This window comes from Kwoniella newhampshirensis, chromosome 8 (genome assembly GCF_039105145.1).
Source record: "Kwoniella newhampshirensis strain CBS 13917 chromosome 8, whole genome shotgun sequence".
Lineage (NCBI taxonomy): Eukaryota > Fungi > Basidiomycota > Tremellomycetes > Tremellales > Cryptococcaceae > Kwoniella > Kwoniella newhampshirensis.
This window is the reverse complement of record NC_089962.1, coordinates 1,226,092-1,246,129: the sequence shown is the minus strand read 5'-3', so window position 1 is coordinate 1,246,129 and position 20,038 is coordinate 1,226,092. Positions and strand designations below refer to the sequence as shown.

General features: G+C 49.8%; 6 protein-coding genes across 6 annotated transcripts; 3 read left to right on the top strand and 3 right to left on the bottom strand.

The window, feature by feature from the left end:
• Window positions 1-619: 619 nt before the first annotated feature.
• Window positions 620-3,587, bottom strand: IAR55_004655 (aconitate hydratase, mitochondrial; the record flags this gene model as incomplete). Its single annotated transcript, XM_066947752.1, has 11 exons — window positions 620-889; window positions 971-1,077; window positions 1,134-1,268; window positions 1,321-1,357; window positions 1,414-1,453; window positions 1,510-1,802; window positions 1,855-1,949; window positions 2,013-2,388; window positions 2,437-2,688; window positions 2,742-3,218; window positions 3,291-3,587. The coding sequence occupies 11 exons, from the start codon at window positions 3,585-3,587 to the stop codon at window positions 620-622; spliced, it is 2,379 nt and encodes a 792-aa protein (XP_066802166.1).
• A 489-nt stretch (window positions 3,588-4,076) lies between these two features.
• On the top strand, window positions 4,077-6,302 carry IAR55_004654 (meiotic recombinase Dmc1; the record flags this gene model as incomplete). The annotated part of the gene is made up of 17 exons (XM_066947751.1): window positions 4,077-4,202; window positions 4,274-4,297; window positions 4,596-4,694; window positions 4,745-4,756; window positions 4,822-4,842; window positions 4,906-4,926; window positions 4,988-5,140; window positions 5,206-5,294; window positions 5,352-5,492; window positions 5,549-5,607; window positions 5,660-5,703; window positions 5,754-5,846; window positions 5,898-5,908; window positions 5,955-5,989; window positions 6,046-6,064; window positions 6,119-6,229; window positions 6,281-6,302. 17 exons carry the CDS (start codon window positions 4,077-4,079, stop codon window positions 6,300-6,302), a joined length of 1,080 nt encoding a protein of 359 aa, XP_066802165.1.
• Window positions 6,303-11,295: 4,993 nt separating this feature from the next.
• Window positions 11,296-12,527, bottom strand: IAR55_004653 (uncharacterized protein; the record flags this gene model as incomplete). The annotated part of the gene is made up of 4 exons (XM_066947750.1): window positions 11,296-11,900; window positions 11,973-12,116; window positions 12,264-12,353; window positions 12,440-12,527. 4 exons carry the CDS (start codon window positions 12,525-12,527, stop codon window positions 11,296-11,298), a joined length of 927 nt encoding a protein of 308 aa, XP_066802164.1.
• A 375-nt stretch (window positions 12,528-12,902) lies between these two features.
• Window positions 12,903-14,343, top strand: IAR55_004652 (uncharacterized protein; the record flags this gene model as incomplete). The annotated part of the gene is made up of 3 exons (XM_066947749.1): window positions 12,903-12,953; window positions 13,096-13,478; window positions 13,623-14,343. 3 exons carry the CDS (start codon window positions 12,903-12,905, stop codon window positions 14,341-14,343), a joined length of 1,155 nt encoding a protein of 384 aa, XP_066802163.1.
• A 230-nt stretch (window positions 14,344-14,573) lies between these two features.
• On the bottom strand, window positions 14,574-17,867 carry IAR55_004651 (uncharacterized protein; the record flags this gene model as incomplete). The annotated part of the gene is made up of 8 exons (XM_066947748.1): window positions 14,574-15,260; window positions 15,321-15,833; window positions 15,883-15,981; window positions 16,040-16,552; window positions 16,603-16,726; window positions 16,781-17,259; window positions 17,317-17,496; window positions 17,583-17,867. The coding sequence occupies 8 exons, from the start codon at window positions 17,865-17,867 to the stop codon at window positions 14,574-14,576; spliced, it is 2,880 nt and encodes a 959-aa protein (XP_066802162.1).
• A 276-nt stretch (window positions 17,868-18,143) lies between these two features.
• IAR55_004650 (uncharacterized protein) lies at window positions 18,144-19,870 on the top strand (the record flags this gene model as incomplete). The annotated part of the gene is made up of 8 exons (XM_066947747.1): window positions 18,144-18,424; window positions 18,508-18,677; window positions 18,736-18,777; window positions 18,839-19,107; window positions 19,173-19,313; window positions 19,376-19,514; window positions 19,568-19,604; window positions 19,666-19,870. 8 exons carry the CDS (start codon window positions 18,144-18,146, stop codon window positions 19,868-19,870), a joined length of 1,284 nt encoding a protein of 427 aa, XP_066802161.1.
• Window positions 19,871-20,038: the final 168 nt, after the last annotated feature.

The following is a 20,038-nucleotide window of genomic DNA, read 5'->3' as shown; positions in this document are numbered from 1 at the left end:
ATCAGCTTGACGTGAGACGGCCTCGACCAACCATAACCGGTGTGTAAGCCGACTTGATCGAAGATATTGTTCATAAGTCAAGGTTAGCTCACGGGAGATGGATTCTGTGAACTTGGACAGCTAAAGCTGAGGGCTAGAAAACTTGCGACAGATGAGATCGAGAAACGTCCGAGTTTCGTCGTCGCTGATAGAAAAGAAGAGGGAAAATAAAGAAGAGAAAATGGAAAGATACCCTTTATATACTGTCAGACGGTCAGGACCTTTCATCGTCGACCACGCACGGACCTGTCCCTTCCAAACAAGCTCCACCCTCACTGCCACATTTGCCACCCGTTTGAATCCGATGGACAACCCATGCCCAGCACGTAGGTGCTCATGACCATACACTCTCATCTCGCGACGATCGGACGACTCATATGGACATGACAATGATTACCGAATCCTTCTCGGAGGGCCATGAAGCTGTCCATGTCGCGAAGCAGCGATCATCAAGGTGTCGCATCGCGGTTCGCACTTTAACCCAAGAGGTGACTTGCTTGAAGTCGAAAACTTTCCCATTGTATAAAATGTACAACCTCTCCTACGTCCATTCCTCCTTCCGCACGATTTATCTCTCCCTCTATGCCTTACCAGACTTCCTCGCTTGCTCTCCAATCCAGTTAAGAGCACTTCCCGCTCTCAGCCACTCAATCTGATCGGTACTCAGGGTATGTCTAGCTTCTACCTCAACAATCTCGCCACTGGGCTTCCCCACCTTGAGGGTAACGATAGAGGTTGTGCTAGTTCCGTCTAAGATTGACGCAAGTCCAGAAGTGGTGACCTTGTCGAGTGCTGAGATCTTCGAGTAATCGTCCTTGTTGACGAACCAGAGAGGCAGGATACCTTGTTTCTGTGGATCGAAAGCAAACAGGAATGAATCAGTGTCTCGAACAAGATACAAACTGCTCGGTTGTAGTGGGTCCCGACTCACCTTCAGGTTCGTCTCGTGAATACGAGCGAAAGAGCGAGCAACAATCATGCCACAGCCATAGAATCTAGGTTGAAGAGCCGCATGTTCTCGCGCGGAACCTTCCCCATCTGAAGCACACAGTCAAAACAGGCAGGAGTATAATTTGGTAGATCGTGTCACTCACAATTGTCGTCAACAACCAACATCCAAGGCTCGCTTCTCGCTTGGTACTTCTGCATCGTCTTGGGAATGGTCTCCTCGCCAGAAGCATCTCGAGCAACGTTGATTTGGCCTCCTTCGTCGTTTACAGCAGTCATCACTATTCAAGCCTGTCAGTATCGGAATGACGATCTCCGACGCGCATGACGTACGGGTATTTTCTGAAATGTTGGAAAGGTGTCCCTTGTACTGTTGAGGCGAAGTGAGCGATCTGCCATAATAGAGCTGATAATCCAATGACCTACCTTTAGCCAAGCACCAGCAGCGCTGATGTGATCAGTAGTACTAGAAAACCCTATCAATGAGACTGTTCACGCCTCCAAATGCGGTTCATAACTCACCACTTCCCTCGTACTCGCATTAAACAGGTCATCTGCGGGAGTTCTCCCTTACCACCAGCAAAGTTGGTTCCGAAAGGTTCCAATATTTCTAGTCGAGTGGAGGAAGGACTGATAGCGATCTCAGTCTCGGGTACAGGCTTGGGACTGGGTTGAGGAGCGTAGGAGAGGTCACCGGGAGTATATCCGGTAGGTGGTAGTCGGTCACCGGAGGGAGGAGTGAACTTGAAAGGACCGTTAGGTGTAGGGATGGAATCGGTAGCGGGGTTGAAGTTGAGGTCGCCAGAGAAGGCCATCTAAAATAAACGGGTCAGCAAGGCCTCATCCGATGGTAATTAGTGCACTTGCAGCGGTGACGATCTCGGGGGAGGCAAGGAAGTTCATGGTCTTAAGATTACCGTCATTTCGGGCCTTGAAATTTCGGTTGAACGACGTCAAGATCGCTGAAATCATGTATCAGTGAGATATTCCAACCGCCGAACAGAAAAGATATATCGAGAACTCACCGTTGTCTTCGCCCTTCTTCTCATCTCGCTTCCACTGCCCAATACAAGGCCCACACGCGTTTGCCAAAACTGTGGCACCGACATCCTCTAAAGTTCCCTGTAGTCCGTCACGTTCTATAGTCGCTCTGATGAGCTCGCTTCCGGGAGTCACCAAGAATGGCACCTTGGACTTGAGTCCTGCAGCCTTCGCCTGTTCAGCGATGGAAGCAACTCGAGACATGTCTTCGTACGATGAGTTCGTGCAAGATCCGATAAGGGCTGATGAAAGTGTAGTAGGGTATTTGTTGTCGTTGAGGAACGAAGAGAAACCGGAGAGAGGAGTGGCAAGATCGGGTGTGAAGGGACCGTTGAAGTGAGGCTCGAGCTCGGAAAGGTTCTGGCATGACTATGAGTGCTTGATCAATGGAGAAATGGAACGACTCACAATTTCGATGACCTCATCATACTCGGCACCGTCGTCAGCCTGGAGGAAACCGTTCTTGGCTGCTTGATCGGCGGCTTTGGCCACAGGACCTCGACCAGTGGCATGAAGGTACTGTCTCATGTTATCGGAGTAGGGGAAGGTGGAAGTGGTGGCACCGACTTCAGCGCCCATGTTAGCGATAGTGGCGAGACCGGTACATGATTGGGCGGCGACACCAGGACCAAAGTATTCGAGGATTCGACCGGTTCCACCCTGATTGAACTGTGAGCTCACAAGAAACAGAAAGGAATTTGAGACAGACTCACCCTGACAGTGAGCTTGCCAGCAAGATGTAAGATCAAATCCTTTGGGGTAGCCCAACCCTTCAACTCTCCCGTCAACTTGATACCCGTGACCAATGGCGCCTTCAACTCCCAAGGTGTATCCGTCAAGGCATCAACAGCGTCCGCACCACCCACACCGATGGCCAACATTCCCAAGCCACCCGCGTTGGGAGTATGACTGTCGGTTCCCAACATCAGAAGACCCGGGGCAGCATAGTTCTCCAGCACGATCTGGTGGATGATCCCGGATCCAGGTCTCCAGAACTCAATCCCGTATTTGAGCGCAGCTGACTCGAGGAAGTCGAACACTTCCCTGTTCGCTTCAATGGAACGGGAGAGATCCGACTCGGCACCTGTCTGAGCTTGAATGAGATGGTCGCAATGGATAGAAGCGGGAACAGCACAAGAAGGGAGTCGACATGTCATGAATTGGAGAAGAGCCATTTGCGCAGATGCGTCCTGGCAACGAAGGTGGTTAGTATCACATTGAGAGTTTCGTGACACGAAAAATGGAGAACAGTCGTCACTCACCTGCATCGCTACTCTATCCGGTCTCAGCTTCAAATATCTCTCTCCTCTGACCTTTCCACCACCACCCAAGCTCTCTTCGGGGTTTCTCAAGTGAGCATAGAGGATCTTTTCAGCGAGCGTGAGCTTTGAGCCCTTTGGTAGAACATTCCTGACCTCGTCGAGTGTTTGCAGCAAGCGAGGGTAGGGAGGAGTGATACTGGAGCAGTCTTTGACGGGGAGTGCGGAGGGTGTCGCGAAAGTTCGGACGAATCGCTTGGGAAGGGAAGAGGAAGCACGGGCTCGTGATAAGACAGTCATTCTTGCGACTGTTGGGAGAAGGCAATGGAGAGGGATAAGGACTCTGACGAGGATTATCTATGCGCGCTTATGGACAGCAGCGATCGACGACTGTTTGCTCACAAAGTCCCAAAAAAGTGATGCGCAAAGACGATGTTATGGTTGGTCGCGACTCATTTCCCGACTTTTTTTTTCTGGACGACAGATCCGATCTTAGATGGGGGTGATACACAAAGACCGGGGCCCATTTCAGCTGGATCAAAGGTTGATAACGGTTAGTTGGTATTACGTATTCCGGTGGCAAAAGACCGAGTGGAGGAAGGCCAGTCACAAAACAGCCAAAGTCATTCGCGTCAAGCATATGTATATACGTGTGACAGCAACCTCTTTCTCACGTTCACATTCTTCCTTCTTCCTCTCTCGCCACCACCTTCTCGGATACCACAGTCAGGCAGCATCTCCGATCCCCACCATCCCAGCCGTTGACGGCTTCACAGTCTCTGGATTACAATGTCAGACACCGAAGAGGTGAGTCCGTCTCAGAACTCCAGTCTGCCTGTTCTTTGGATGGACGAGGAAAAGCAGCAACTGATCACTGCATTCACTTTGCTCCAGGATGTTGGGGCGGCTTTTGCAGTGAGCTCTCAGTCTTCGAGTGCAATGAGAGATGTTTGTCACTCGAGGCACTGGCTCACCATTCGCTCCAGTCCGTGGACGAACTTCAAGCTCACGTGAGTTTGCCTGATCCTCCTCCTCTTCCTCTTCCTCTTCCTCTTCCTCATGATCAACTGGGACATTTCCCCTCAGCCGTTCTCTTGGCAGTGGACGTTATCTTTTGGGACCATGATAACTCTCCCCACTACCCTCGCCTGCCATCTCTCTTTCCCTTGCTTCCAAGACTTCTACCCTAGACAACACCTCTTCATATGAGCAGCTTATGTCCCTCCAGTCGGAGGACGACCAATAAATCATGACCGTCTTACACTCGAGATTCCGGCCTGTTAGCGGTCTGACTGACCTCTCATTCAGAATATCAATGTCCAAGATATCCTCAAGCTCAAAGCCTCCGGTATCGTCACCATTCTGGGCGTAACTCAGACGCCAAGGAGAAATCTGTTGAAGATCAAGGTGAGAGTCTGCTTCCCTCCTCCACGCAATAGCTGACATTTGCCACTCAGGGTCTCTCAGAGGTGAGGTACCTACCCTTCGTAGCCTTGTGACTTCACTGATGATCCAAGCGCTCTCACTCGACCAGGCCAAAGTCGAAAAACTCAAGGTCAGTCCTCCAGTCAAGCGTCGACCGGTGAGAATAGTCTCATTTACTGACTTCTCTTGACAGGAAACATGCTCTAAGCTTCTGGTCAGGATCTGAGCGACCTGTGATCAAGATGTAGATTGCTCGGAGGCTGATTGTCTATCAGCCGCCAGCTTTCCTTTCGGCAACGGAAATTGCAGAACGGCGACAGAACGTCGTGTACATCACTACCGGATCGAAATCAGTTGATGTCATGCTCGGAAGCGGCATCGCTACTCAGAGTATCACTGAAGTGTTTGGCGAGTACAGGACTGGAAAGGTGGGCACATCTTCCTATATTTGCAGCACGATTATGAGTATTGACCTTTTATGTGCCCTGTACAGACCCAATTATGTCACACCCTTTGCGTGTCTGCTCAGCTTCCGGAAGATCAAGGTGGTGCGAGTGGCAAAGTTGCTTATATCGATACCGAGTGAATGAATGGCCGCAAAAAATATCGATATCATCTCACAAGCTGATGTATTTGCAGAGGTACATTCCGACCAGACCGAATTCGCGCTGTGGCGGATCGTTTTGGAGTGGATTCGGCTATGGCATTGGACAACGTGATGTGTGCTCGCGCCTGGAGCTCCGAACAGCAGATTGAATTGCTGGTTGATCTCGCCTGCAGGTACGTCCACGGAACAACAATACATTTGTCTTCCTAGTTACTGACACAGGGTTCAGATTTGCCGACGATCGTACTTTCAAGCTCCTTATTGTCGACAGTATCATGAACCTGTTCCGTGTGTGATTCCAGATTGGATTAGCGGCAAGGTGCTGATGAATATCCACTAGGCCAAGATTATTCGGGACGAGGGGAGTTGTCGGAGAGGCAACAAGTGAGTTGTTGTTGCATTACTCAGTGGGCGAGCCACTGATCATCTATCAGAGACTTAATCAATTTCTCGGCAGACTCCAGAAGCTTGCAGAGGAGTTCAACATCGCCGTTGTCCTGACTAATCAAGTTCAGGCCGATCCGGGAGTGAGTTAGTCTTCGTGAACAGAGATGGACACGTTGATAATGTTCACCCAGGCTGCCGCAATGTGAGTGTTCCAAAAGTCGAAGATCGTCGTTAATGAGATGAAACAGGTTTGCTGCCTCCGCCAATGCTAAGGCGGTGGGAGGTAAGTCATAGCACGGTTCCATACCGCGCTACTTTAGGCACTGACTCGGGATTCAGGCCACATCCTCGCTCACGCGTGAATATCCAAGGACATTTTCCCTCTTGCTCGTGGGCTGATATCCATCCGCAGGTCTGCTACACGTATTTTCCTCCGTAAAGGTCGAGGTGATGAGCGAATCGCGAAGCTTCAGGACTCTCCAGACATGCCGGAAGGGGAAGCCACTTATGCCCTCAAGTCCGGGTGAGTGCTCCATCTGGATCCGACTGTCCGTAATCTGACAACCTACTCTAGCGGATGGGAAGATCCTAGCTAGACAGGCGTTCGAGTCTGAATAGCCTTACTTCAGCCCTCCATTCAATTAACCACGCTATTGCCCTTATATCCATCGCCATCATTCGTTGATATCCTTCGTACCTCGTCATCATAGGGCTCATAACTGCACCGATCGCGTACTTTTCATTCTGACAGCTTTCAAAATAATTCACGTATGCATGACTCTCCACTTATAGCTTCCTGGATTGATTCGAAAACAGTAACAAGGCTTTCATTTGTAGACGCCTATGTGACCTCGTACTGATTACGACCAAAACGCCACGAAAACTTCGCTCTCCGCACTTGAGCCTCAAACATGACGTCCAGAGCCTCTACTGCTGACAGTTCAATGGATAGCGATCCAATAAAAGCCCGTGTGACGCCATACGATTACAAGGACAACGCGGAATTGACAGCTCCGACATGGCTGATGTACCAGAACATAGCGAGTGTACCCGTACCTCAGCTTTGTCGATCGAAGGTAATCGCTCTTGCTTCCCTTCTGATCGATATACTTGGGATTGGGGCTTCTTTCATGCCATAGAGACACAATACTGTGTGTCGGTTTTCAAGCCTCGCTAATGTCCTCTTTAAAGCCCAAGTCCGCGGTCGCTGCTGGATGATCGCTGCCTTACGTCGTCTCGCTTTGCTTCAGTAAAGTGAGGTTTCCTTTGAGTGAACCCATTTGAGGAAGTCCAGCTCCTCTTGGTCTGCACTGCGCATTTTTTGCTTCGCCCAGTCGAATGACAGGAGGATATCCGCGAGATCTGGTGAAGTGGTAGTGGCCACCACAAAGAAACTGGTAGAAATACTAGCATTCCAATGCTAGACAACTTTAAATTTTTGCCACACAACCTTCTTGTGACGATGGTCAATGTGGCCTCAGTCAATGAGCCCTATCACACAACGGGACAGTACGATATGGGAAACGATGATAACGAGAATAACGAGGATAACAAGGATAACGAGGATAGCGAGTATAGCGAGGAACTTGACATGGATATTTAGAAGGGCTTGTAGCAGTTCTAGATAGACTGAGGTACCACAGTGATATTGTTGAATGAAGGACAAGCACTAGGTATGACAGTCAATTGAGAAATCACTAAGGAAAGACTAAAACAACAAGAACGGAGTTGATGTATATATATCTCGACTAACCCATCCACCAGGATGCATGAAACATCGATCAACTTCCTCCTGTTTCTATCGTTCACCTGTAACGTCCTTCATCTCAGGCTTTGGCAAGTATATCGAGTTGTGCTCGAAGATATTGAGGATGTCAAAGATATTGAGGGGGTTTACGTAACAATGGGCTATTTGTGGTTGTGGCGGAATGGCTGTCATGACAACTATGGTGACAAGCAGGTCTTCTTGCTGTGCGTATGAAGCCCCTTGAGCATACAAAATGATGCACTTTGTCAGGGGGTGCTGTATCATCCTGATCAATCAAAGCAAAGACCTACTGATCAGAATATATGGTCTATGATACACTATGACACTCTTTGACACTCTATGACACTTTGTGACACTCTCTGATACTCTGCAACACATATAACACTCTTTGTGTCAAACTGTGGAGTGACATTATTCCTAGGGTCAGTTGAGGACCAGCGCTTCATAACTGGACTCGGTATAGCCAAGGAAGACTTGATGGTCCAAAATAGAAGGCAAGGTTTTGGTTACAGCTTGGGACTATCTCTCCAAGATCTTCTATTGGTGGCAAACATTTCCTCTATAGTAGCTTTGAACAATTACAAAAATTTTACTTCTACCTCTCACAAGCCACTGCTTTCTTGCCCATCAAAAATCTGCTCTAGTGTGACACTGTATTTCTTGACATACCATTCTCATGTCCACCTCGGACCAAACTGATTCATTCCTCCTGCACAGGGATTACCTAGAGCTCAAGTCAATGGGTCTTGAAGTGTATGTGATTGGTGAGGGTCATCTTGATCCTGGTAGACCAAATAACACAGCAAGTTGGGCAACCAGACTTGACTCGGATGGTTACAAGGTCATAGTCACTGATGAGGTCACTGGACATACCAATGGGGGCAATCTTCAAGTATCATGTGTATGGAGAAATCCAAACAGACAATGCCCACAGGATTGGTGGACAGCCAATGTGTCCTCAAGGTGTGGCACAGATGCCAACGGCCAGCCATGTGTTCCTTATCAGGCAATCACTGAAAAGCTGCAGTCCAAAACACTGGAGTCTATGAATTTGAGCTGGGTTGACAAAACCCAGAAGCGAGAAAGATTGCTACGGGCCAGTAGAGATGGATTGCACCATCTTTCCTTGTGGCAGGATCTGCAACCAGAACAAAGGTCAGCAAGGTTTGAGGAAGCCGCAGAAAATCTACTCTCCAATAAATGACTGACAAGCTTTGTACAAGGTTAGTACTAGAGGTCAGGTTGCCAAAGGGCATGATATTGCAGTGTAAAAATGGTGTTCATGTTGACTGTGATGGTTGATATTTGGGTCATGAGATCCAGACAATGCTAAATTTGTGCTGCCCACATACATGAGATGGTGTATGAGGGCTATGGCACAGGGCCAGGTGCATCTGGCAGAACGTGATGCCAAACACAAGGCGGAGATAGCTCTGTACACTTTGTATCATAAATCATTCCATTGCTAGTTTCACTTCCCTTGGCAGGGACACTGTTTGGACCTCCCAGACCGCATCTATTAAAGTACTGTCATCCTTCAAAATTTGTGAAATCATATCCTGAGGACCCATATGCTCTCCCTCTGTCTGGATGAATCAAGTGCCAGAATGAGTATACTTGGCCCAACTGGCTTGTTAAAGCTCTGTCACGTGCTCTTCTTTCTTCTTGTGTCCAACCTTGCTGTCTGAGAATGTTGGCAAGCGGTCCTCTAAACACCCTAGCACTCTCCTGGACTTGGCAGACATCCATTACTGTATCCAACCAATCCTCTTCATTCTCAGGATGAGATTGATTAGACAGCACAAAATCATATTGATTATCCCTATACCAGGTCCTAATCCAGGTGCTGATTCTGTCATGGTTGATGTCTGCAATTCTTCTCCCACTTGGTGATGCATCCTGGGGACCGTTGAAGCTCTCATAGACTGTCCCGCCTGACCCATTTGCATGTGACACATACCACACATAACCAGGCAAGGTTTGCAATGATGGTGCTGCAGAAGGACTGGATATGCTGTAATTGAAAACAGGCACAGGAGCAACACTAAGGTTAAGGACAAGTCCGGGATCATGATCAACAACAGGAGAATATGAGCTGTCATTGGTACTTGGGTGCAATGTTTGATGCTGCTGGGAGTGAAGCGACTGTGAGGGTTCACGTTGATAGTTGCTGGAGTCATTTGAATGTGATGAGCCCCTGGAGGGAGTTTGTGTCCTGCTAGGCATGATGTATACAGAGGATGACTTGCAAGCTGTGATTGATGACTGTGAGTCTGGAAAACTTTTTGGACTGGAGGGGAAAATGATTGCAAGCAAGGTTTCATCAATAAAAGACTTGTGGTGTTTTGTCAGAACACAGTCAACTTCCTAAAGGTCCAATCATGTTGCAATTCTGCATTGCATTGGCTCAGCTCCCAGCAATCCTTCTCTTCCTTTGTGTACTCCAGGCCTTCAGTGTGATGTCATATGCAAAGGATTGATCTGCTTAGTGCCCCCTGCAACAGTGTGCAATATTGCAATTGGAAACAGATGACCAATGCCAATAGCTGACTACACTTAACCCCATGGGGTTTCCTGTGATTTCACTTATGAAACACCAACAATCATCCTGCTGCATGACCTTAGAGATGACATCACCGCAAATGAACAAACTGTCATGACGGCCTTTCCGCCATGACCACAAATAGTACAGCGTTATGTAAACCCTCTCAATATCTTTGACATCCTCGATATCTTCAAGCACAACTCGATATACTTGCCAAAGCCCAAGCTAGAGGGTGTTACAGGTGAGCGATAGAAACAGGAGGAAGTTGATCGATGTTTCATGCATCCTGTTGGATGGGTTAGTCGAGATATATATACATCAACTCAGCTCTTGTTGTTTTAGTCTTTTCTTTGCGATTTCTTCATTGAAAGTCATACCTAGTACCCTGCTCTTTGTTCAACGATATCACCGTGGTACTTCAGTCTATCTAGAGCTGCATCAAGCCCTTCTAGATATCTGTGTTCAGTCCCTCAATATCCTTGTTATTCTCGTTACTCTTCTCATTGTGCTGTCCTGTTGTGTGATAGGGCTCGTTGACTGAAGCCACATTGACCATTGTGACAGACAAATAATTCCATTAGTTGGCTTAGCTCTGTGACAAGTTGATCTCAACCCAACACCTTGTTCTTTGGGTCACAGTCCCATTTTATTTTAGTTCCTCAGTAGGTATTCATAGTCCCACTTCTGTTGTTGTGACAGAGGCCCGTTCTTCTTGAACAAAGAGCCTTGATCCAGCCTAGCTCCACCCCAATTTGTGACACCATGTCACCATCTTTCACAAATTACCTGGCTTGGTGAAATGTGAGAGAAGAGTGAAACACCAGATGCCAACACTCCCATCAGTGAGCAAAAGGTAACCATGAGCATGGATGAGGTAATCAATGTTTGGTATACCTATAGGGGGTGGAAAAATGGATCTCTCTTTTATGACATTTTGTCGACTACAAAGCAGGGAAAGGATCGGTTTTGGGTCCGAAAAGCAGAGCGGAAGGTGCGATGAAAGAGCTTTGGAGTTGGCATGAGCTTCCTTCTGAGGAGAGGCGGCACTTTTCAGGAAGGAAGCAGAGAGACCGAACACTGACCGGTCATCCCTGCAGAGGATCGGGCGAAGCTCAAAAGCAAGCAAGCTTTCGATCACAGGAGTAGGTCGTTCAAGTCAAGATGAGGTGTGTACAATTAGGCGATGGCACACGGCGGATTATCGAGGATCTGTACTTGGTGAGAGAATCGTTGGGAGTCACGATATGAGATACATGCATACAGTGTAACGGGAGATCTACTCGTCGCTTTCGTCCAGACTACCCTCCCTAGCTCTTCCCTCCACTTCCGCATTGAGCTCAGCAATAGCCTCGCCTACTGCGCTCTTCTTCTTCTTCCTCCTTCTTTTTCTCTTTCCCGCTGCATCATCTCCTGTGTCCTCGTCCCCTTCCAGTTCTTCCCGCTGGACAGCTTCACTCTCCCCGTTCTCACTAAGTCTTCTTCTCTTCTTCCCTACATCTGCATCCCCATCTGTCTTCGAGGTCGTTTCTGTCGATGTCGCAGGTTTCTTCTTCTTCTTCATACTCAACGGATTGACGCCCTTGTTCTTCCTCGTTCTCCCAGCCCCCGTCGTCGGTGCTAGTCCAGCGCCGAGACCCGCACTCGAACTAGCACCCACGACGTTCCCGCCGTCGACGACGCCTTCGAGCTCCTTCGCACCCTCCAATCTTCTGGCTTCTTCAAGTCTATTCTTCTCGCGGATTGTCGCCGTGGAAGGTGGAGACAGGACGAGCACCCCTCGAGGGTTGAAATGGATGATGGGGAGACCGGGGATAGATTGAAGGGTTGTTCGTAACGAAGATGATTGTGATGCGAGAACATATCGATGTTTATTTGTACCGCCTGATTCAAGGACGTTTCGGATTAGCATCACAAGTAATCAAATGACCAAAGTATGCGCAGAGAAGACCCCACCAATGACATCTTTCAAGCATTCATCAGGCTCTAGAGCCGTTCTGTGGTTACATTTCCGTCTTTCGAAAGTCTTCGCGAGGTTGGTCGTCTGTTGAACCTCTTTACCGAGCTTGTAGAGGGCTTCCATACAGCATTGTGTGATCACTGAGAGTCGGCCAGGGTAGATCAGTACAACAGAATATAGTGAGGGGCGGTGAAGCGCCCCTTTGGGCGGGGTCGTCTAGTCACAATGGTGAAGAAGCGAGAATGCGGTTCGTAGTATAGCAGTCTGCGTTGTAAGGTCAGACTCACTAGGCTTGCATTCCCCTTGCGTCACCTGCAGAAATTGCTTGTTCATATTCAGATCCGACTTGGCTCCTTCTATCAGCAGGTCTTGTGAGACTGTCAAGCGTCGTAGTATCAGTCAGTATCAGTTTCGAATGTAACATCGTCGCCACGTCAAGAGTCACTCTGAGCCTCGAACTCACCCAGAACCTGGAACGGCTGTCTGAACCCAAACGTCTGGGTGTACAGCGCCATGACACGCTTGTACGTCTTTGCTCGTTTTTGTCTCATCGTGCGGCGTCGGCGTCTGTCGATATCTGGCTTGTCGTGATCAACGCTCGAAGATGAACAGTTGAAATCAATGTTGTCGCAGAAGAGAAAGAGACGACTTTCAACTTTTGCCGGGCCAAGTAGAACATCACGTGACTCGTCTCCTCTTTGCTGCGCCCAAAGTCTCTAGATTGTATGGAGAGGAAGACACCTGCTCTTGACAATGATCATTTTTCACCTCTATCTCTCCCTGCATTTGCACATCATCCAGCGGCCCAACAGACTGTCCCGAGCCATTTGCCGAGCCGATAGTCGAGAGTCGAGTATTGGAGGAATCGATCGGGGCCCTTGGTAGTTCTGCGAATCGCTGCACGACTATCGTTGCGAAGAATCAAGATGGCTTCTCCTCTGCCCGAGTCTCAAGAAGAGGAAGATGATTGGGAGACGGTATGTGTTCTTGCCGTTGTGCCCGTCCCTTGCTCTATCATATATATCTGGAGCCTCAAAACAGACACTTTTTGGTCATTCTAGCCAACAAAAATACTTTACGAGGGATGCAATTCGCTGACTCCTGATTGCTTTTGTCCAGGCTGAGATCTCCCTCCCTCCTCAACCGAAATCTAAATCCGCTCCGAAACCTTATCAATCAATCCAGCCTAATCCATCACTCCGACCCCAAGCTCACGAGTTCCAACCCCGACCGCGTCCTCCCCCCACGCACACCGGCCCACTTTCGGCAGTGGCTGGACCAAGTCACGGTTTCTCTCCCCGTGTCATGGTCAATCCCAACAACAACGGCAACAACCATAACAATGGTGGACCATCTCGAGGACCTCAGATCCTCTCGAGGGGGTCGACAACGACGATGGTGAACACTATGAGTAAGAATGATGGGCAGTATGGGGCCGGGGATGCAGATGATTGGTTCAGAGGGAGTAGACCGATGTCGAATCGTCAGATATGGGATAGCGCGTGAGTACGGAAAGTCACCCTTTCACATCTCATGTTTCGGAGATCATCATCAGGCCAATCTCACATATTCTTGCCATTCGGTTGTGTCAATTCATCCCTCGGTGTGGAAGCTAAAACATCGGCCGATTACCTTATTCCTCGCAGAAACACCCGCCCATCGCCGACCACTATTATATCCCCACAACCACTCCCCTTACCACCTCAACCCACCGTGAAACTCCTCCGTCGACCAGCAGCGTCGTCCTCCACCGACCTGTCAAGATCCGGGGGACCAGGCTCGGGACCACGGACCAAGACGCTCGAAGAGAGAGAGGAAGAGTATCGGTTGGCGAGAGAACGGATATTCGGTTCTTCGTCGGGATCTTCTTCCCCGTCTGGAGGGGGAGGGGGAATGGGGGATCTATCATTAGGTGATAATGGGAGGAGTGGGAGTGGGGAAGGATCAAGAAGAGGCTCACCTGCAGGAATCAAGTTGCTTTCCAATGGGATTGGAATCGCGAATCAAGGAGAGGGAGAGAAGACGACAAGGCATAACGCGACAGGATCACCCTTCGAAGGTCTCGTACCGACTCAGATCAGAGGAGAGAAGAAATCACCCTTACCGACTTCTGGGCCCGCAACCACTCGAGGAGTGGTAAGACAACCTCTAGGACCGAGTGAAGGAGGGGGATTCGGGACGCCTCCTGCAGCTGGTGGTGGTGGTGGTGGTGGTGTTGGTGGTGGTGTTGGTGGTGGTGGTGGTGGTGGTGGTGATGGCGCTTCTGGGGAATTTGGCGAATCGATTGCGCAAGGAGGTGGACATGGACATGGGCGACTTGGGCAAGGTAGTCCAGCTTTCATTAGCGATGGCTGGACGAGGAGGTGATTGCGGTGGTGGATCTTGATCGTCGAGCATTGCTTTCGCTCGTTGTACACTTTTGCATCTTCATGGGCAACGCAGCTAGCTAGTCACAGCATCATGTACTGCCATCGTTCAGTTAAATGATGACTCATTGAATTGTAGCAATGGTTCTTTACGAGTGCGATGGTGTTTTACGAATTGCGAATGACATGACTGTCTCGATCAAGATGGAATTGATGCATATGCCATCCTGTCTAGCTCCTGCCGAATCCACCACTCCAGAAAGCACCAGGTAAATCGCCCACAAAGTCACCCCACGGTCTTTCCACCACAGCAACCTCAACCTCGCCCTCGCCCATCGTATTGCTGCTCGCTGCAAGCCATCCAACTCCCAAGACAGATCTGAATCTATCTTTCACGATCTTGTAGAACTCTTCTCTCTCAGTTGTTTTCGCACCTTCGGTCGAGTCGATGACACTGGGTGAAGCCGAATCGATGTGCGTCCTCTGCTCTCTTGCTTCCCTAGCTCGTTTCTTTCTCATGGCTTTACTGCTCCCTCCTAGTCCCGCGGGAGATCCATCAAGACTGATAGACACTAAAGGCGACTCGGAGCCTCTTCTCGATCTCAGCTTGGCAACGGCATCAAGATCCAATCGGGCGGTGACAAGCCAATCCGAACCCCAGATCAACGTCTTGCTGATCTTTTCTCCTGATCGACGAGAGACTGGCTCGAAAGTACTCCCATGCACGGGTGAATGGAGTGATGATAGAGCGCTGTTGAGAGAAGCAAGCTGTGGTGTGGCAGGAAGGAGTCGACGCAGATCCAGATGATAGAATTGCATGGAATTTGTCGGGAGTGTTAGACTTAGCAAGGATGGGGTCGAAGGGGGGAATGCGATCGAGATGGGCGAGTACGGAAGCGTTGGCAAGGTCGCGTGTAGCTGTCAACGAGGCGCTGTCAGCTACGGCTGAACCATACATGAGCAGTACACACAACTCACCTGTAACGTGTCGAGGTTGAAAACTGACACTCTCCCAGCTAGATCAGATACACCGAGCCACTGTCCATCCTCACTAGCTGCAAGTCCTGATATCCACGGCGGATGTTCGTCCTGCTTCGGCTTCGCGTCGTCCCCGCTCTCACTTTCGCTACCGCTTCCTTCCTCCTCACTCTCCTTGTCCATATCGATATCGCTATTGGTACCTCCGTTCGTCGCGTGTCCATTCGTCATTGCCTTCTTCCCCTTCATGACCCTTCCATCTACCATTTTATCTTGTCGAGCAAAGCACTTGATGACGCTCACACCATCTCTGGGCTCCTCGGGCAAGGCTAGGACGACTATTTGGCCTGAGGCGACCAGCCCTAGTACAAGACGCTGAGAGTCCGGGGTGAACAGAAGGGTAGAGGCGCCGCAACCTTTGCTGGCCAAAGAGAGATGGGTAAGTAACGGGGATTCGTGTAAGGAGGGTAGGAAATCTCGGACACGCGTCGGGTGAAGAGTATTAGATTCAGACTACAAGCTGTGTCAACTTATTTCTTACACCTTTCAAGTTGATATTTACCAGTGAGGATAAGTGGAACAGCTTAGTCTCGTATAGATCAGAGACCGCTAACCATCGTCCATCCGATGAAATGGTCGACGAGATGATGCTAGTTCGAAGCTACCGCATCTTTGTGTTAGCTGACTTTTCCTTGTCGTACGTTCAATCCGTTACCCACTCTCAGCTCCATCTCAAGGGCCTTCTCCCAGCCTTGCTCATCCTCAAGGACCCGCCAAATCCCAACGGATCTCTCTTTCCGACCGAGAACCAGTCGTGCCTTTGTCGCCATCTCCAATTTGCCATTGCCCCTACTTCCGCTCAAGTAGCCGTACTTTCGACTGTAGCTCTCCTCAAATACTGCTTTCATGGCTCCCTTCGGTTTTGCCAAAACATTCCTCAATTTATCGGAGAGGAGGTCAGGGTTTCCGGCCGAAGTCAGCGAAATGGACATATCCCAACCGCCTGAAGCCAATACTGGGGCATAGGATGCGTTGATTGAGGGTATGGCCAGTGGGTGAGCAGAAGGAAGGGGGACGTAAGGAGGGAAGATAGCGAGAGCTTTGACATCGTGAGAATGTAGCCGCTTAGTAGCGGTGAGAGCCCATTGAGGACCAGCGCCGGAAGTAGATGGAACGTAGACAAATTGACAAACCCGTTGATCGGGACCGGAGGTGAACACAGACCGACCGTTCTACAGTTCGATCAGCACGAAGCGTACCGCTTCATACGGAGCCCACCTACAGGTCCAATAGTCATGCACATTCCGTCCGCCTTGTGTGCTCTAAAGTTTTGCTTCTGAGCCAGACTTGCACCATCCCAGAAAGTCACGTTTCCGAGGGAATCAGACGTCACGATGTTGTTGTCACTATTCAACGTACGATCAGCTTGTCACAATGAGTTGATCACGATGCGAGCTCACGGTAAGACGCCCACACCCCAAACGATTGTAGCCTTTTGCATACCAGTCGCCGACTTCTTTCCGCCTCTTCCAGGCTTGCCCACTTTCTCCACAACCGATCTAGCCTTGAGAACCACTCTGTTCAATCCTGATCTGCTTGGATTCAAAGGTGGTGGTATTTCCCACTTTCTGAATGAAGAGTCAGAATTACCGGTGATGATATATGTATTCCTCCATTCCCATTCGTCTTGGCTGTCCATGACTCGCTCAACTTTAGGAACTCCCCATGCAACACTGACGGTACGCGTTCGGGATGGAAGAGTATCGCTTCGTAAGAGGTGAGAAGGTGGGGGTGACAGTGCCGGGGAGGGGGTGAAGTATGTGGGTTGAGGGATGCTGAGGAAATGTAACAAAGGGGAGGTTGTGGCAAGGCAGAGTAGGTCGTGTGTAGGTGAAACCGAGAGAGACCATAGTGGTGGTGACGGGATGGCGTATGTTTGCTGAGCAGAAACGTGTCAGCCTCAGATACATTGAAAGACAGTATCAAATCTGCCTACCAGCACCCGACCACTCAGCAGACATCGTTCGATCAAGTCTCCCGAGTCAGAACCAGCCGTGAACAATCGAAGATCCTCCACTTTGGGTACGGAGTAAGGCTTTCGGTGGAAGTTGAGCGGATCTCGGATTACCAGTGCCATCAGTGAGATGGTAGGATGTGTGAGCGTGGGAGGAAGAGTCTGTAGCGATCTATATCAGCGTCTGTTCCTCCGCAGGGTCTTCGTTTGACTCCATGTTCCGACTTGTCCCAGAGATACTGAATTACCTTTTCCAACACCCAATTGCCTGACATGTTCCCCTCGCCGTCCTTGACATACTGCCATATCTCCACCTCGCCATTATCTCTCGCTACTATGAGCACGCCGAACTCATCGTTTTGTCCATCGCCGCTAGTCGTCCCCTTGGCCTTGCCCTTTGACGACGAAGGATCTCGGGGTGGAGGGAGAGGAAGGGGTGCGAAGGCGAGGGCTGTGATCGGAGATGGGGTATGATCGTAGAACCGGATCCTATGTAGTGGGAGGGTGGCATGCGCTGCTGTCGGTACAGGCATGATCGGTGATATGCAATAGCTTTGGGACGAGCGATCAGTGTCAACGCTATATATGAGTATATAGTGAACAATGCTGCTCTGAATGAACTCAACTTTTGCACTGGGTCTGGCTGGTGTGATAAGCTTTGACAGATGGAATAACACGTCACCACTCAAACTGACTCCCGGCCTCCACCCCCTCTGATCAGTGTGAATCGCATGTAATCTGTCCATCCGTCTAACTATCTGTCCCCAAAGTTCCATTCGCTGTCCAGGACAGCCCTCGCTAGCAATCAGATGACCACCACGCAGGCTGCAGCTGCCGAGACGGTATACCCGACTACGACACCACCATCGGTCTTGCTTGTGATCCTCGACATTCACCCTTTATCATGGTCCCTTTTAGCAGCTCCTCCACCTGCCCCGCCCTTCCCTCAGAATCACGCTATCGACCTCGCAGGAGCATCACCTATGACATTGCCAGACTTCGTGACAATATTGATGGTATTCCTCAATGCTCATCTGGCCAGTCGGTGGGGGAATGAAGTAGTAGTCTATGGTGCTTCGGCGGGAAGAGCGTGAGTCAGCTGTCCCCCCTCAGTATATTTGAAACCCGGCTTTCCCCGGATGTGTTGGGCGCTGAGTCTGGCTTTCCTTGCAGAAAACTACTGTATCCTCCACCACCTAGTGCAGTCGCAGGACCTTCGAAACCACGACCCAACGCTTACAGACCGTTTCAACTTCTTGACTTGAGGATCGAAGAAGGGTTGAGGGAGATGATCAGCGAGGAAGAAGCGAGATTGAGAAATGGCGATCTGTCCAGATTGAATGGTCAGATGGGTCACGCACTGCCAGCGATCATGAAACTGACTACTTGGACTTCCCACAGAACCTTCTGCCATGGTGTCGGCGTTGACCAAAGCTCTATGCTGTGCGTAAACATGGACATCACTGCATTTGAGCTCGATGTACTAACATTCATAACGTCCAAGTCAATAATCGAATAGTACCGGCTTCGGGCACTTCAGCCGATATCACGAATCCCAATGAACCTCTGGCACCTGGAGGATCTGGACCCGATCGGCCAGAGACCAGAATATTGGTCATCAACGCGACACCCGGTGCGAATGTCAGTACCTCATCGAATGAAACAGCGGAAGGGGAATTGGAAGGGAACAAAGACATTCAGCCCACCAAGGGAAACCAGATGAGAGGGGGATATGTGGGTCTGATGAACTGTGTTTTTGCGGCACAAAAAGCAGTGAGTCGTTCACTGGTATCCAAACAGACCACATGGAAACGTACTCAAGACCGCCGAGCTGTCAGAAAGTACCGATAGATGTGCTATCTTTACCACCACCGACAATAGATGCTTCGCCACCGATCTTCCTGCAGCAAGCTGCCCACTTGACAGAGGGAGTCTACTGGCAGTGGAACGGTAGAGGAGGGTTACTGCAATATCTACATGTAAGCGTTATTAAAGCGGTGGCGTCACCGCCCGGGGCTGATCACGCGATAATCACATGTAGGCTGTATACCTCCCGCCAGCTTCGCTCAGACGTCGACCGTTCGCTGTCCCTCCACAAGATGCGGTTGGATTCCGAGCAGCGTGTTTCTGCCACCACAAAACGCTTGATATCGGCTTTGTATGCAGCGTGTGCTTGAGCAGTATGTCATTTCTGTTCTGTTCTGGTGTATTCACTGACGTCGGACCTTGACAGTCTTCTGCGAGCCAAGACCTGTCTGCCTTATGTGCAAGTAAGTAGCTTCAAGATCTTATTTGACCGACAACGGGTGCTGACCTTCTCTCGCTTTTCAGAACTAGATTCCCGATCAAATCATTGCCTACGCTCAAAACCCTTGCGGCCAATATCCAACCAATTTCGATACCAGATACAGTACTCCCTCCGCCTATGGTACCCAGGACTGTGCCTCAGAATCCTCCCAAGAATGATGCCGGTAAAAAGGGAAAAGGTGCGGGAAAATCTGGGGGTGGAAGGGGAGAGCCTATCGAGGTTGAATAATGTCATGGATGGTATTAGTTCCAGTACATCTCGTGCTCAACGGTATGTCGTTGGGAGAAAGGCGAGGCGGTATGCTACCCTCTGATACGTGTTTATGCGCTTCATCTTCAGCTGAGAGGTAAGTCAGCGGTAAAATAGCCCACACACAGCCTTCTGAAAACAATCGGA